This window comes from Podarcis filfolensis, assembly GCF_964270895.1.
Source record: "Podarcis filfolensis genome assembly, chromosome: 14".
Classification (NCBI taxonomy): domain Eukaryota; kingdom Metazoa; phylum Chordata; class Lepidosauria; order Squamata; family Lacertidae; genus Podarcis; species Podarcis filfolensis.
This window is the reverse complement of record NC_139616.1, coordinates 30,145,705-30,161,820: the sequence shown is the minus strand read 5'-3', so window position 1 is coordinate 30,161,820 and position 16,116 is coordinate 30,145,705. Positions and strand designations below refer to the sequence as shown.

General features: G+C 46.8%; 3 protein-coding genes across 20 annotated transcripts in view; 2 read left to right on the top strand and 1 right to left on the bottom strand.

The window, feature by feature from the left end:
• The window catches only part of CHTF18 (chromosome transmission fidelity factor 18), a 33,826-nt gene extending 32,594 nt beyond the window's left edge, over positions 1 to 1,232 (top strand). For both annotated transcript variants that reach the window (XM_083584746.1, XM_083584745.1), the window contains exons 22-23: positions 385 to 442; positions 947 to 1,232. In XM_083584746.1, the coding sequence (XP_083440872.1) occupies positions 385 to 442; positions 947 to 1,083 (195 nt within the window). In that variant the 3' untranslated portion in view covers positions 1,084 to 1,232. The remainder of the gene's footprint in view (positions 1 to 384; positions 443 to 946) is intronic.
• Positions 1 to 16,116, top strand: part of LOC310748815 (testis-expressed protein 2-like) — a 110,678-nt gene that overhangs the window by 15,813 nt on the left and 78,749 nt on the right. The window lies entirely within an intron of this gene.
• GNG13 (G protein subunit gamma 13) lies at positions 1,228 to 15,250 on the bottom strand. 17 transcript variants are annotated; one of them, XM_083584788.1, is made up of 5 exons: positions 14,736 to 14,854; positions 13,851 to 13,986; positions 10,834 to 11,033; positions 3,691 to 3,837; positions 1,228 to 2,398 (listed from the first exon to the last, which is right to left on the bottom strand). In XM_083584788.1, exons 4-5 carry the CDS (start codon positions 3,786 to 3,788, stop codon positions 2,293 to 2,295), a joined length of 204 nt encoding a protein of 67 aa, XP_083440914.1. In that variant the 5' UTR covers positions 3,789 to 3,837; positions 10,834 to 11,033; positions 13,851 to 13,986; positions 14,736 to 14,854; the 3' UTR covers positions 1,228 to 2,292. The 17 variants fall into 17 exon arrangements, with proteins under 17 accessions (XP_083440914.1, XP_083440913.1, XP_083440918.1 ...); XM_083584787.1 differs by lacking the exon at positions 14,736 to 14,854 and adding an exon at positions 14,146 to 14,547; XM_083584792.1 differs by lacking the exon at positions 14,736 to 14,854 and adding an exon at positions 9,767 to 9,794 and having other exon boundaries at positions 13,851 to 14,127.

Here is a 16,116-nt window from a genome sequence, read left to right as displayed (position 1 = left end):
AAGCCCTTGAATGCCAGCATTCCAAATTATTAAGGTTAAAAGCCTTCCAGGATTGGGCAATACTTTGCTGGTTTTGCAGTGTCTGCTGCAAGACATTCCTTGGTTTAGAGAGTTGTTCTCCGGGAAACACAAAGGGGCCTGCCTGGTAGCTATTTGCATGGGTGATCATCAATGAGCAAATGTCTCCAGATGCATCAGAACACATTCCAGAGTAAGCCCGCATTCTGTAGCTATGCTGGAAGTCCTGTGCAAAGCTCTGTGCCCATGTGACATTGGGCTTCTCTAGGGAAACTAGGCAGATGGATTGCCTTTGCCTCTAACAACTGTGGGTGATGTGGGGAGTAGATGGTGCACTCTCATAATGGCTTCTGTTCCTTTCCGCAGCCAGAAACAGATTTCTTTGGCCGTGCGATTGTCAAGAAAAATGTGTCTCCATCAGCAGGTATGTTCTGGGGTGGGGAGGAAATTTCCATTAGCAGGGGGAGGGAGACTGGGCTTACTGAAGTGGATAGATGGTGCCAGCAGAGAAGATGCTTTAGCTGCCTTGGTACATACACACAGGGCCTTCTCTGTGGTGGCCCCTAAGTTGTGGAACTCCCTCCCCACAGAGGTCCATCTGGTGCCTTCATTATACAGCTTTGGGCAAATGCTGAGGTTGAACCTCTTTGTCCTGGCTTTGCCTCTGTAGTGTAGTGGTTAAGAGTGATGATCTAAGACCTGGGAGATCAGGGTTCAAATCCCCACTTAGTCTGTTGCATAATCAGTTTGCAGCACTAATGGAACATTTGTGGCCCGCCACATGTTATTGGACTACAACTCCCATTTTCCTTGACCATTAGTCATGCTGGCTGGGACTGATGAAGTTGGCAATTAAGAACATCTGAAGGACCATAGGCTCCCATCCCTGAAAATTCCTTCATCCTTTCTTTTCCGCCTTTCCCAACAGCCAATCGGGAACCTGAGAAAAACCGAATAGAAAAACAAATTGGGAAGGCTGCTGGACAGAGCGATGTTTGGTTCCGGTTCAATGAAGGTGTTTCCAATGCAGTTCGGAGGAATATTTACATTAAAGATTTGTTCTAGTGATTGAAACGTAGGCAGGCAGCACATGAGTCTGCTGGCATGTGGGTACCATGTAAGGATATTTTGAACAAAAATGTTTCTGTATGCTTTTGTATTGAATCCTGTTTTATATATAAAAAGAAAGGAATAAATTTGAGACATGCACAGTATCACTTTCTTTATTTTGCTTAGAAGCCCTTGTCACATTTGCTTAGCTTTTTTTTTTTAACTGCAAAACGGTATATCCTACAAGATACAAAAAAAGTATTTAAAGTAATCAAAAATTATTTTATAAAACTTGTTGTTCCTTTACAAGTCCCCCCTAAAAAGACAAAAAAAGAATTGCAGGTGTATAGGAAAGAGAAACTACAGGGTTCATAAAGCTGCAAATTTTGCTTAGTTTTTGTTGTGATTCCTGCATTGAAGAGGGTTGGATTAGAGTATTCTTTTGGGTCCCTCCCAACTCTACCATTTTATTATCCTGTGCTGCATCCAATGTCCCTGTATCTTCCAGATGGTGGTGCCAAAATTCAAAACAGTGGGGTCTCTTTCACATCCGTACTCTCTTCAGTGATGGTTCCCAAATGATGAACAGCGGTACCCACCAGTGTGCCAATAGGACAGAGTGTGACATGCCTTGAGAAAGGGTGATCCACTCTTAGATATGTCTATCTGTCAAGACTGGAAGACCTCGTTCAGCACCGATTCTGCTACCCAGCACTGCCAACATATGAACAGGAGGGAAGCAATTCTACATACACCTGGATTCTCTCATTCAGCCCAGACCATAGCTGGTGGGTAGAAGGGAACCCCCAGAAGCATCACCATTGCTCCAGAAAGTACATAGGTATTCCTGAGCCCCTATCTCCCTAGGCAAAGGGGGGAAAGTTGGATTTGGAAGGGGGTGCAATGGACTTGATTGTACAACATTTGCAGGGAGGGTGCCTGCCTGTTCTGTGAAATCTGTATGTTGGTGGTTTGAAGTGCACCTCCCATTTTAACCCAGGGGAAGGGAGAATGCTCTTCCCCAAATCATACAAATGAGGGAAACCTTTAATTAGCCACTATATGAACTCAACTGTGATAGCAAGGGGGGGGGGGTAAAAGTGAGTTTAGCCATAGGGAGGAACTAAAATAAAAACTTTATACATTAAGTTTTCATGCAATTTTGAGTATCTCCAAAGGAAGCCATTTTTATTTATCGTGGACGAAATTTTGGGAGGCAATGGGTTAGAGGATGGTGCATTTCCCCTTTTCCACCCACGGATTGTTCTTCATCAGCTCTGGGTTCAGAAATGGATCTTCTGGAATGCCATCTTCTATCCACTTAAGAAATCTAGGGTGGAAAGAGAATACATGAGGGTCTTTCCTCGTTGCAGTATTAGGCCAATGTCTGGCTGAGTCCAGAGTATCTTGGGCCTGGTCCCAAACCTCATGTCCTTCTTTCCCTTTTTTTAAACTTAACAAAAAAAATTCTGCTGAATTATAACTCCCCATCATCTATGGCCATACTCGCTGAGGAGTTGAAGTTCAGCATCATCTGGAGGCCACAGGCTAAGTACACCAGCTTTACAAGGTAGATGGGTTGACATCAGAGTGCTGGGCCAGTGAGACCCCAACCACATACCATCTTATTGTACCCAGAGGCACTCTCTACATAGATGAAAACTTGCGGGCTTGTGAACTGAAGCTTCTCGGGTACCTAGAAAGATCCCAGGCCTGCATCTATTTCTGTTGCTGTGATGTGTATTTCTAGAGCCAAATATCTTAGGGAAAGCTCTTCATGTTCCTGAGTAGCTTTTAAATACGTTTGCCAGCAGGAAACACACAGCTAGAGGATTTTGAGGGTGGCAGAGTATCTGCCCTCAAAAGCCTCCACTTTCTCATAGGACAGCAGCCCCCAGGATTTCTCAAGAGAGAAGGATGCAATGCACAATGGTGTTGGCAGCTCAGTATTGTTCACATTGACTGGCAGCAGCTCTCCAGGGTTTCCAGCCAGAGCCCCAGCCCTACCCGGAGATGCCATTGGGGATTGAACCTGGGACCATCTACATTCAAAGCAGGTACCCAACATTAGGTTTTTCCCCCACTCCATTTCAAGCCTATCTTTGTCACTACTGGGAATAGAAACCTGAGAGGGAGGCTTAAAATAAGCCTGATGTTCTTAGTATGCTGGATTCTACTTATGTGGAATGCACTTAGCCATGTGTGTATAAGGTGGTAAGGTAAAGGGACCTCTGACCATTTCGTCCAGTCGTGGCCGACTCTGGGGTTGCGGCGCTCATCTCACTTTGTTGGCCGAGGAAGCTGGCGTACAGCTTCCGGGTCATGTGGCCAGCATGACTAAGCCGCTTCTGGCAAACCAGAGCAGCGCATGGAAACGCCGTTTACCTTCCCGCCGGAGCGGTACCTATTTATCTACTTGCACTTTGAGGTGCTTTTGAACTGCTAGGTTGACAGGAGTAGGGACCGAGCAACGGGAGCTCACCCCATCACGGGGATTTGAACCGCCAACCTTCTGATCAGCAAGTCCTAGGCTCTGTGGTTTAACCCACAGCGCCACCCGTGTCCCTGTATAAGGTGGTAGGAAGGAGAAACAGCAAGAAAGGAAGCTGTTTGTGGACTCACTCGGGGATCGTTTTTGAGGACATCTCCCTCTTGTAAGCCAGCTGGTACTTAAGGCTTTCGACTTCCTTCTTCCACTGAGGGGCTTCCCATTCATCCATGGGGACGTGGCTCGGTGGCTGTTCGGGTCAGAGAAGGAGAAGCGTCGACCTAGACAGAAAATTAAAAATGGTGAATAGATTTTAATTGGTTTATTTGTCCCTCTTCCAAGGAGTGCATGCTGGAGCCCCCCCCCCGCAAGAAATTACCCTAACCTATTTAGCAGGACTGTTGTGAGTATAAGAAGTAGTGACTGAGCTAAGGTGGGTCGGCAAGCTTCATGGCAGAGATTTTGAACCATGCTTTCCTTTCCAACTAACACTAAACATTGCATGGCTCCTGAGCATACTGAACCATCCCAGGACACTTTGGTGTTTTGAGTCTCCTCTTCCCTCACTCCCAAGCTTAATTTTTTTAAGATTGTTTATAGATATTGCAAACCTCAGAGCTTGTATTTGAGAGAGAGGGAAAAATATACGGGTTACATAAAAACAAACATACCAACAGCATTCAATAATATGTCGTAAAAATGAGATAAATCCTGAACCCACAACACTTCCAGTGCACACACGTTTCCCAGCATCCTGCTGGCTCTTGGCACCTGAGTTTGCTACAAAGGGACTAATGTCGGTTAAAGAAAGATTGAACTAAAAATAAGAATTGGTCCAAGTTGTCTCTAGGGCGGGCTGCCTGCTGATCAAGTAAAATAGCCTGACTTTGCATCAAGCAAAACTTTTCAAAGGACAGAGCTCTAGAGAGGGAACAGGAGGTGTTAACACCCACAATGGATGCATCAGGGAAATTGGGACTAATGGCCATGTTGGATCTTGCCTTTGCATATACTTTGTTTCCCCAAGCACTGATGGGGAAGGACTGGATGTGGGTCAGTTTGCAAAACCATCCTGAAACATCTGCTGCTTCCAACACAACCGCAGGTTGAAACGTTGGCCCTAGGAAGGAACCTTCTCCCCTCTGAGATGCAATTTCTTTCCAGTCAGCCTTCTGAGCTCAGTGCCCCTGAATCCATCACAAAATACCCATTTCACAAAAGGAAAAACTGGTGATGCTCAGATCCTCCACCATCACACCCACAAAAGCAGAAAAAAAATCTACCCTTCCACAAAAACACAGACAAAAAGAGGGAGCAACTCCCCAAAGCAAAAATTAAAATCTCAAAAACTAAATTTAAAAATAAAATTGGGAGGGGCAAGAGATGTTGCAGTAGTAGTACAGAACATCCGAAGGGCATCAAGTTGGTACAGGCTGCCTTAAGTTCTGCATTGCAGGGGGTTGGACTAGATGACTCTTGGGGATCCCCCTCCAACTCTGCAATTCTATTATTCTACATCATCTTTCATGACTGTATATATAGTAACCACAGGAGGAGTCGGTGCCTGTTGCTGTGGGCAAGCTGACAAGTGGAAATACGACAGATGTAGCTGGTGCCTTTCCTACCTCTGGTGACAAACTTTGGTGTAATGAGCAATCTCCCTTTGAGCCTCCGGTTGCCCTGGTTCTGCATCTGCACAAGCCTTTGGCACTATAACCTCAACAGGTCAAGCTCTTCCCCCATCACCACATTATTCCCCATGATCTCACCTATTACATTTCTGCTAATCACACAAAGTCTCACTGTGCTAAGTGGGGTTTTTTCAGGTCAGAGGTGGCCATCCTATGCCTGGTGGATTTGGGGGAGGGGCTCTTTGAGAGGGTGGGCAAATGCCCAGCAAAAAAGAGTTCCTATGCCTTTAAACCGGGAGTGGGGATCAAATACATCTCTCTTCTCAATCCAGACAAGCCAGAGATACTGTCGGAGGAGTTCAAGGGCATGTTCCAGCCAGGCAAAAACACTCAAGGAGGATGTGAAGAAAGGAAAGTGAGGGGTGTGGCCTGGAGAGAGTCCAAAGGGCCGGATAGAGAAATCTGAAGGGCCAGATTTGATTCCTGGGCCTGACGTTCCCCACTCCTGCTTTAAATTGTACAGAGAGGAGATTTTCCAGGGCCCTCAACTCAAAAAACAAAGGAACTCCTGGGGAAAGCTAGCATGAGCCTTTTGTCCCAGAGTAAAGGCAGGACTATGTGTATTTTAAAACAACATAATCTGCCTCCTTAGAGTGACTGCTGTGTCCTGAATACATTTAGTAAACTAGACATTGTTTGCATAGTGTTAAATGGCAAAAGTTAGTTTAGTTATGGGGTAAGGAACTGCCTTGGTCCCTGAAAGCCTCTCTCTACACCCTCCACTGGGATCCTCATTCAGCAAAGGCTCTCACAGCCTCTCATTGGCTGTGGACACAAGCAAATGGAATTTGAGAAACCAGTTTTCATAAGGTCTAGGAAAATGGAACTGTTAAAAATAAAAGTCAAAGCAAAGTTTTCTCTGGAAGCCGAAGTGTGTTATTTTGCTGCGCTTGCAGAGACTGGCAGTCACTATTAGACAAGGAGTCTATGTCTCCTTTGCAAATAATTCTGTGGGGTAAGTGTGAGAGTCCCTGGTGATGACTCTGAAATCCAGAGCTGGGAAGCCCGTTGAGGTTGGCACTCTCTATCTGGGGATGACCCCAGCATACGCAGTATTTCAAAGTAGGCTGTGGGGACAGGCTTATGGGAAAGTGATGCTTCCCCCCCCCCCCATCCTATGATTTGCATAGTTTTATCTGGTGGCATTAGCATTTAACTAACAAATCCTTCTAAATGCTGTCTCCTGCAGGAGGGTCTGAGGAAGGGGAGGGGAAGAGAGCAAGCAGCTGTTGCTGGCTTGATGGAAATGAGAGATTAAATCCCTAAGCAAATCTGCTGTTTGGCAGGACTGTGGTTGATGGTGAACGAAGGGGGGGGGGGAGAGGTAGGGGTTAAGCTCCACAAAACCAACATATTGCCAGATTGTTTCCAGGGGGCGCAGTTTAACACAGCCACACACTGCAAGTTGTTGGCCAAACAGTTCTGCCTGAGCAGCTTTTGTTGGTTGGTTTATCAATGGGAATTTGATTCATTGGTTTACTACTTCCTTAATCAATGGGAGGCTGTACATTAAGGAATCCTACTCAGAGCAGACCCACTGAAATGAATGTTAGTCTACCCTGGGTCTACCCTGTGAAGGACTGGCACTGGATGCCACCCATATTTCATTATTATTTTTAAGATGGTTTTGGCTCTGTGATTAGGGGATGAAAAATAAATCCTTTGGGGTGCCATTTCCTGCTAAGAATGGGTTGTCACCAGTTTTGAAGTTACTCAGAGTAGACCCATTCAAATAATGGGCATGGCTAGCCTAGGTTTATGTACCGATATTTTAATGGGTCAGCTCTGAGTTGGGTATAACACACCAGAGCTATCTCCCAAAGGGCATCTGTGTTCATATTACTGTTGTTCACATTTATATTACTGAATCAAGTAACAGTTGGCTAGAGTGTGGTGCTGATAATGCCAAGGTCACAGGTTTGATCCCCGTATGGGACAGCTGCTTATTCCTGCATTGCAGGGGGGTGGACTAGATGATCATGAGGGTCCCTTCCAACTCTACAATTCTATACCTGTCTTTTAACTGAGAGGCCAACTATTGAATCCATTGATAACACTGAGGTCTTATCCAACTTGATACCTTCCAGAAGTTCTGGATCACAAAACCCATCTGTTCCAGCCAGCACATGGGACTCATTGCTGTAGTCCAAAACATCTGAAGGGAACCACCAGAAATGCATTTCTTTCTAACTAATGTATTGGCCAGGAAGCCTCCAAAGAGGAAGGGGCAAACGACACTGATGTATGTTTGATGTCTAAAACCACTAAAATCATTATATCTGAAAGGCCACATATTACGTTCAAGCACAGCTGCTGTTTTCCCAACCCCAGAGTTTTCACTGGCACAGGGTGGGGTTGGGAACAGGCAAGGAGAGGAGAGGAGACAGCCTATGCCAGCAATATTGCAGCTAAGGTCTCCTTGCTATCTGTTTCTGCAAATATGTCTTTCATATTTGACCCATGACAAGGTCTTTTCAACAGCAATTCTCCGGTTATGAACTGCGCTCCCTAATGAGGTGTGACCGTCTCCATCGTTATCAACTTTCAGGAAGAATTTGAAAACAATCCTGATTCCCTAGCTCAGCTAAAGTGTACATAACAATGCATACAGCATGCAAAGGATATACATTAGGCGGAAATGCTTTTCAAAATGTGTATATTTCAGCCAAATTGCATACAAACAGGCATATTGAGAGAAATTTGCACTAAAATGCCAAACGTTTTAAACATGCTTTAAAAAAAAATTCTCAAACCAAACTTAGAATCATAGAATCATAGAGTTGGAAGAGACCACAAGGGCCATCGAGTCCAACCCCCTGCCAAGCAGGAAACACCATCAGAGCACTCCTGACATATGGTTGTCAAGTCTCTGCTTAAAGACCTCCAAAGAAGGAGACTCCACCACACTCCTTGGCAGCAAATTCCACTGTCGAACAGCTCTTACTGTCAGGAAGTTCTTCCTAATGTTTAGGTGGAATCTTCTTTCTTGTAGTTTGGATCCATTGCTCCGTGTCTGCTTCTCTGGAGCAGCAGAAAACAACCTTTCTCCCTCCTCTATGTGACATCCTTTAATATATTTGAACATGGCTATCATATCACCCCTTAACCTCCTCTTCTCCAGGCTAAACATGCCCAGCTCCCTTAGCCGTTCCTCAACTTAAGACTAGACAAATGAGAAACTATCTTATGAAATAAACAGATCATAAATTTTATAAGAACCTGATTCTGGACAAGTATGGACTGTCTCAATGGCTAGATATTTGCAGGGGTGAACAGAGAACAAACACCTACCTTAGCAGTCCAGCTCCTGCCCTGTAGAAACCCAGCCCTCTCACACCAGGGCTTGAAAAGGCTGCCACTTTGCATGCATCACACACATTGCCATTTAACTAAGCAATCTCCGGGTCTGATTTGATTGCAATTTGAATAGTATGAAAAGCTATCGGGTCAAGGGAGATGCTGCGTCACATCTGCTAAGGCGAAGGACATCAGGTTGTACCCAAAGTTATTTCTAAGCAGTGTAGCCCCACTGAAATTACTGGCCATGACTAGCAAGTTCAGTAATTTCAATGGGTCTATGCTGTGCCTAACTTAGGTGGATATAAGCCCAACCATCTAAATGCAGTCTTCCCCAACCTGGTGCCCTCCAAATGATTTTGGACTACAACTCCCCATTAGGCACAGCCAAGCCCATTTATTCTGGGAAAGGGTGGTAAGCTCAGTGGTGGAATGGGTGCTTTGCATGCAGAAGGTCGCAGGTCCATGAGGACTGCAATTTTACATGCAGAGGGTCCCCGATTTAATCCCTGGCATCTCTGGGGAAAGCTGAGGTAAGGCTCCAGGCCAAGACCCTGGAGGGCCTCTGCCAATCAGTGTTCACAAAACTGGGCAAGATGGTGCAACTCAGTATTCAGTGACTTCCTATGTTCCTATTTAAATTGTCCCTTTCTTCAGAACCATGAGGACTGGGATCTTAGTTCAAAACTGGGCAAGATGGTGCAACTCAGTATTCAGTGACTTCCTATGTTCCTATTTAAATTGTCCCTTTCTTCAGAACCATGAGGACTGGGATCTTAGTTCAGTAGTACAGCACCAGCTCTGCACATGCAGAGGTTCCCAGTTGCAATCAAATGCTTTATGCCCAAAACAGGAGTCCAGACTCCACCCAAGTGTTGAGCTAACCCAAGATTAGCAGAACCATGCCCAGCACAACATCCTCCATAACAAACACACCAGAGCATCGGGGACCTTGAGTGCATCAGTCAGCCGTGCCAACGCAGCTAGTCCATTGCGTTTCATCTCCCTCTGGGTGAAGGCACAGTTGAAAAACAAACAAGCTTTAAGAGCTCAAATGAATCCACACAGGACAGCAAATTTCAGACGCCCTCCCCAGATGCCATTCTCTGGGGCTGCAGTAGATCCTGGGGCACATCCCGGGATCCAGTATCTGGTTGTGTGGCATGGCGGAGGAGTCTAGATCTTGCTCTAGAACAGCAGTGCATCTAGGGAGTTTTCTAACCTGGACTTACTGGTTTCACTGGGCCTCCCTGTAAGACAGCCATGTGCACACACTTAACATTTCATCATTCACCCATAATACCATGCTTTACAACTGCTTCTACATTGCTGATATGCCGGAACACACACAAAAAATGGAAAAGGAGCATTTGCCAACCCTGAGAAATATGTGCAATTTTTCATTTTAAACTCACTTAAAAATCATAACACCATCATGTCTACAAGGATAAAAATGGGGATTGCTTCTGCTGCTAAACACCAAAAGGCATAGGAATGAGCACCATTTTGTTGTTGAAAAAGATGATACACATTTTAAAGTAAAAATAATTGTCAGCATTGCTTAAAAGATGCCAAGCAGAAACAAGTTCCTTTTTCAATAGTAACATCCCTCTCTGTTAACCAGGCCAGCAATACACATACATTTCTCTCTCGCAGGAAGCAACCTACAGGTGAGATTTAAGGGGTTATCTAGTGCTGCATCCTTTAGCTCAATGGTAGAGCATCAGATGGTCCCAGGTTCAATCCTCAGCATCTCCAAGGAGGGCTGTGAAAAGACTCCTGTCTAAATTTATGGAGAGCCGCTGCCGGTCAGTGTAGAAAACACTAGATGAACCAACCATCTGACTTGGTATAAGGCAGCTTCCCACATTCCAACTACAGATGTCTCTGGGAGCATGAAGGTGGCAGCTACCTGCTTTTGCTTGCCCCCTCCTCCAGCATCTTGATATTCAAAAGGTATACTATTTCCAGACATGGAAGTTTCCTTTAATTATCATTAATTTCCAGTCAATGGGCCACATCCAATGTTATCCCTACTCAGAGTAGATCCACTGAAATTAATACACAACTAGCTTGGATTCATTCATTTCAATGTAACGACTCCGAGTAAAACATGGTTGGATTCAGCGAAACGATGATAAAAAGTCAGAAATTTGTAAGAGCAGAGATGGGGAAAGGCCTTGGTCTGGAGGTCAAAACCAATCCCATTTTTTTTGTAACCAGAAATATTCACCCCATCTATTTGGCATGATGTTTTATTAATAAAAGAAGTCAAAACCAGCAACCTACCTTGGAAGAAGCAGTATGGGCTTAAAAGACCAAAGGGGGAAAGTTGTGTGTTTGTTCTTTTTCTTTTTGAAAGGAAGATTTTCCCCACTGAAGAAGATTGTGTCCACCTACAGAAAGGCTCAAAACAGCTTCCCAGGACTTTCAGCCGTACGTTCGCCTCTCCAAGCAGAACCCTCCGTTGCTGTTAACAATCTGAAATCCTGAATGTAATCTATTAAAGTCTGCCCAGCTGCCTCCCAAAAGGGAAAGAACAGGGATAATGAGAAATCCCCCCCCCAGCCTCCTCCCTCCTGCGGGTGCTCTGTTTAGCAGCTTGGAGCCCAGATAAGCTGAGAAAGAGAAAGTGCACCCTTTGTCTTCCGCGGGTAGCAATTGCTCCAAATGCCCTCTTACAACAGGTTCTGCTGAAACAAAGCCTTGGGGATAAGGTGCTGAGGCGGCTGTCTCATTAGAGGGATTGGGATGGAGGCAAAGGATGCTTGGGCTGCCATAGATACCTCTTCCCCTCTCTTAAGAACAGCACCTTAATTGCATCCCTGGGGCCTGGAGGGGTGGGTGAGGAACACCTAAAGATGCACACTGTGTGCAAAAGCAAAACAAGTGTGTTATATATCACTATTTCTGGTGCACCTGCTTAGGCTAAGCAAAGAAATAAATAAAACCAATCGCCATCGTGGCAGGGAAGTTACCAAAAGGCTCTGTAGGCTGATTGATTAATTTATTATTATTATTATTATTATTATTATTATTATTATTATTATTACTACTACTACTACTACTACTACTACTACTAGATTGCCCATCCTTCAATAGAACTTTCCAGGGTGGGTTACAGCAATTTAAAATCCAGAATTAAAAAGTTAAAACAGATCACAGTCACAGGAATAGGACGGGCTCTGAAAACACACATCTCAGGCAGGGTCATGCAAAGCTAGTAATAGGCCCAGCCAGGATAGGAAATGTAAGCCCAATTTCAATAATCTTTACCAAAAGGTCCCCCCCTTTGCCTCTGTCAGGAGGACCTGGAGTAGACCCCTCTCAAAATCATAGTCCCATGTCTATCCGGCCACTCCACTCTGTTCTGGCCTGGTGTAAGAGGTGCATTTTCAGCATTCACCAAAAGTTGTACAGTGAAGTGCCAGACACAGCTCTATGGGGAATTCTGCAACCTGGGGCAGCCACAGAGAAGGCCCTCTCCCAGACTACTTATGAGGGCAGAGGAACTGTCAAGAGGGCCCTCTTTGCTGATCTTAACCTCTGGGAGCATCAGAAGAGCATCACCCCCCTCCTATAGGATTTATATAATGCGTTTGACATGGCCAGCACCAGATTTAGGGTGGTGCGGGTGGTTCCCTCACACAGGGCATCGGACCGAGGGGGTACAAAATTGAGAAGATCTGTTTGGGAGCACCAAGTTTTGGCCTCACACAGGGTGCCTTATTATGAAAGATTGCCCATGGGGCTGCCCTTGAAGACGGTCTTGAGGCTGCAGCTAATGCAGAATGTGGCTGCTGAGTTGGCAAGGAGCTCGGCCCAATGGGATCATGGGCCATTGGTTCTTCTGAGAATTCCTCACTAACTGGGTAGCAAGCTACCAAGCCCCCTTTTCAAAGTGTTAGTACTGGTGTACAAAAGTCCTAAACAGCTGGGGACCAAAATACCTGAAAGAGTGCCTCCAATATTATCAAGCCTGTCAGACCATGAAAAGACCTCCTTGGTGGTGGCTCCTCATTTCCAGAACGTCCTCCCAGCTGAGTGTGCCTCTCTCCCTCATTACTAATATTTAGCAGGAATTTAAAAATATTCCCATTTACTGAGGCATTTGATGGCTAAAAGTTACTGTTCTTTGTGACCTTGAAATTACTAACAGTAATGGTATGTTTTATAAAATTTCTATGCATTCTTAACATTTTTAAATATTTCATTTGTAATTGTATTGTTTTACTGCTTTGCTGTTTGCCATCCAGAGCGCTCTCTGGAAAGACAAAAGTTACCGTATTTTTCGCTCAATAGGACGCACTTTTTCCCCTCCAAAAATGAAGGGGAAATGTGTGTGCGTCCTATAGGGCGAATGCAGGCTTTCGCTGAAGCCTGCAGAGTGAGAGGGGAGACCCCGCTGCCAGCCCCACAAGCTCCAGGGACAGCTGGGAGGCGCAGCGCGTCTTCCCGCTGTCCCCGGACCTGGTCTGAGGGCGGGCGGCAGGGAGAAGAGCGCTTCGCCCCGCTGCCTGCCCCGCAAGCTCCGGGGACAGCTGGGAGGCGCAGCGCGTCTTCCCGCTGTCCCCGGACCTGATCTCAAGGCGGGCGGCGGGGAGAAGAGCGCTTCTCCCCGCTGCCTGCCCCGCAAGCTCCGGGGACAGCTGGGAGGCGCAGCGCGTCTTCCCGCTGTCCCCGGACCTGATCTCAAGGCGGGTGGCGGGGAGAAGAGCACTTCTCCCCGCTGCCTGCCCCGCAAGCTCCAGGGACAGTGGGGAGGCGCAGCGCGTCTTCCTGCTGTCCCTGGACCTGATCTCAAGGCGGGCGGCGGGGAGAAGAGCGCTTCTCCCCGCTGCTTGCCTCGCAAGCTCCGGGGACAGCTGGGAGGCGCAGCGCGTCTTCCTGCTGTCCCCGGACCTGATCCCAAGGCGGGCGGCGGGGAGAAGAGTGCTTCTCCCCGCTGCTTGCCTCGCAAGCTCCGGGGACAGTGGGGAGGCGCAGCGCGTCTCCCCGCTGTCCTCGGACCTGGTCTCAAGGCGGGCGGCAGGGAGAAGAGCGCTTCTCCCCGCTGCCTGCCCCACAAGCTCCGGGGACAGCTGGGAGGCGCAGCGCGTCTTCCCGCTGTCCCCGGATCTGGTCTGAAGGCGGGCTGCGGGGAGAAGAGCGCTTCTCCCCGCTGCCGGCACCACAAGCGCCTGGGGGGGAAATAAAATTTTTTTTCCTTTATTTCCCCCCAAAAAAACTTGATGCGTCCTATGGGCCGGTGCGTCCTATGGAGCGAAAAATACGGTAATAAATAAGATAGCTCTGGGCCTCTTTACCTGACCAAACCTCCCATTTGCCCAGCTTCCCATTCAAGAGCATTTTCTGCCAAGACTGAAATTCACGTCCTTGAATTTGGAGAATGGCTCCTGCTTGTCAGGACGGAGGAAAGTGGTGCATGCAGAATCTCGCTTGCTGTACAAAGGCAAAATGTTCATTTGTTGCTATGCCACTTTTGCCTCTGGCCCCACCCACCACCACCATGTGGCCCTTGGGAGGCTGCCTAGGAGGTAATGTGGCCCTTGGGTTGAAAAAGATTCCCCACCCCTGTTCTAAGGGAGAAGGCATGCTCACCCATGGGGACATAGAGGAATGCACATCCTTTGAGGATCTTAAGAGTATAAGAACAATAAATAAAGCAAAAAAATTAAAAAGCAAGATGGCAAAGGCTTTTTGCTGGTACACTTTTGCTGGTAGGTCATGACCTGAACATCACTCCTTCCCCCTCCACCAGCACAAAACCTTCCTTCCAGAGCCTTCTACCCTGCAGGTCAAAACTCATTCCCCACCCCCAGGGACACCACGTGGCTATTATGTTAAAGAGGTCAGTGATAGCGGATCCCCAAAGACCAGATTATCAAGCTGTTTTGACATCAGCGTAATCTCTGAGCGCTGCCTTTTCAAAACAATTATCAGAAGGGATTGGGGAGTGGGGCTTTGGTGGCAGCAAAGTGACGTTGGGATGTGGGTTATTGGATTTTGGGAGATCTTACTATAGTGGGACAGCAAAACACACACAAACTCCCCACATAGCTGCCCAGAGAAAGACGTCATTCTGGAGAAAGACGTCATTCTTGTTGGGCCGGCTGCCACAGGGCTCCCTGTCTTCATCCTCTTAAAAGGGAATGACAATCAACAAAATGGCCTCTGGGCTGCTCACTCACAGAGGGTTTGTCGAGTGCGATTTTCTGCACACTGAAAAACAACCTGGTATCCGTCTATCTCACAGGTCGCAGGCTGAGGTGGCAGCTTCAGATGATAAAATGTGGGCACCGTTAAAGCGTGGTAAATGTTTGTCAAGTTGTTTTTTTTTACTGAGTGGAACTTCCTACCCCAGGTACCCAAAGGCTTTGGATATTTCCGTATAAGACTTTTGAGGCCCGAGGGAATTCTAGGGCACATTCCAGCCTCGGGAAAGTGCTTGAGGCACCCCTTGAGAAGCGTGGCTTGGGGAAAGCCCTGAGGGCCAGATATAGATGTTTGGAGGGCCGCATTCTACTCCAGGGCCCGAAGCACATGTTTCGCCATGCAAATGGCCCCGTGTTCAATCCACAGGAAGGACATTTATCTGAAAGCCCAGAAAGTTGCTGTGAGTCAGTGTCAAAAACAATGAGCTAAATGAATCAATTGTTTATCTAAATGGGAGGGTGTTTACCATTTCCATGAATATGCTCATAGCGCTAACTAACAAGAAAATAAGAGTCTGCAGGATCAGGCCAGTGGCACATCTAGTCCAGCATCCTATTCTCACAGTGGCCAACCAGATGCCCCAGTTGAAAGCCTGAAAGCAGGACCCGGGGACAAGAGCAACTCTCCCTGCCTGTGGTTTCTAGCAGAATCATAGAATCATAGAGTTGGAAGAGACCACAAGGGCCATCGAGTCCAACCCCCTGCCAAGCAGGAAACACCATCAGAGCACTCCTGACATATGGTTGTCAAGCCTCTGCTTAAAGATCTCCAAAGAAGGAGACTCCACCACACTCCTTGGCAGCAAATTCCACTGTCGAACAGCTCTTACTGTCAGGAAGTTCTTCCTAATGTTTAGGTGGAATCTTCTTTCTTGTAGTTTGGAACCATTGCTCCGTGTCCGCTTCTCTGGAGCAGCAGAAAACAACCTTTCTCCCTCCTCTATGTGACATCCTTTTATATATTTGAACATGGCTATCATATCACCCCTTAACCTCCTCTTCTCCAGGCTAAACACGCCCAGCTCCCTTAGCCGTTCCTCATAAGGCATCGTTTCCAGGCCTTTGACCATTTTGGTTGCCCTCCTCTGGACACGTTCCAGTTTGTCAGTGTCCTTCTTGAACTGTGGTGCTCAGAACTGGACACAGTATTCCAGGTGAGGTCTGACCAGAGCAGAATACAGTGGCACTATTACTTCCCTTGATCTAGATGCTATACTCCTATTGATGCAGCCCTATTGATCCTATTGCATCCTATTGATGCAGCAACTGGTATTCAGAAGCATTGCTGCTTCTGACCGTGAAGGCAGAGCATAGCCGTCATGGCTAATATATCAGAGTATAACTCATACATACACAC

Coding starts and splice junctions, on each gene's coding strand:
- GNG13 (XM_083584784.1), bottom strand. CDS start 3,788: ATGGATGAATGGGAAGCCCCTCAGTGGAAGAAGGAAGTCGAAAGCCTT. Junction 2,399..3,690: donor TCCTCAAAAACGATCCCCGA/GTGAGTCCACAA, acceptor TTTCCACCCTAG/ATTTCTTAAGTGGATAGAAG.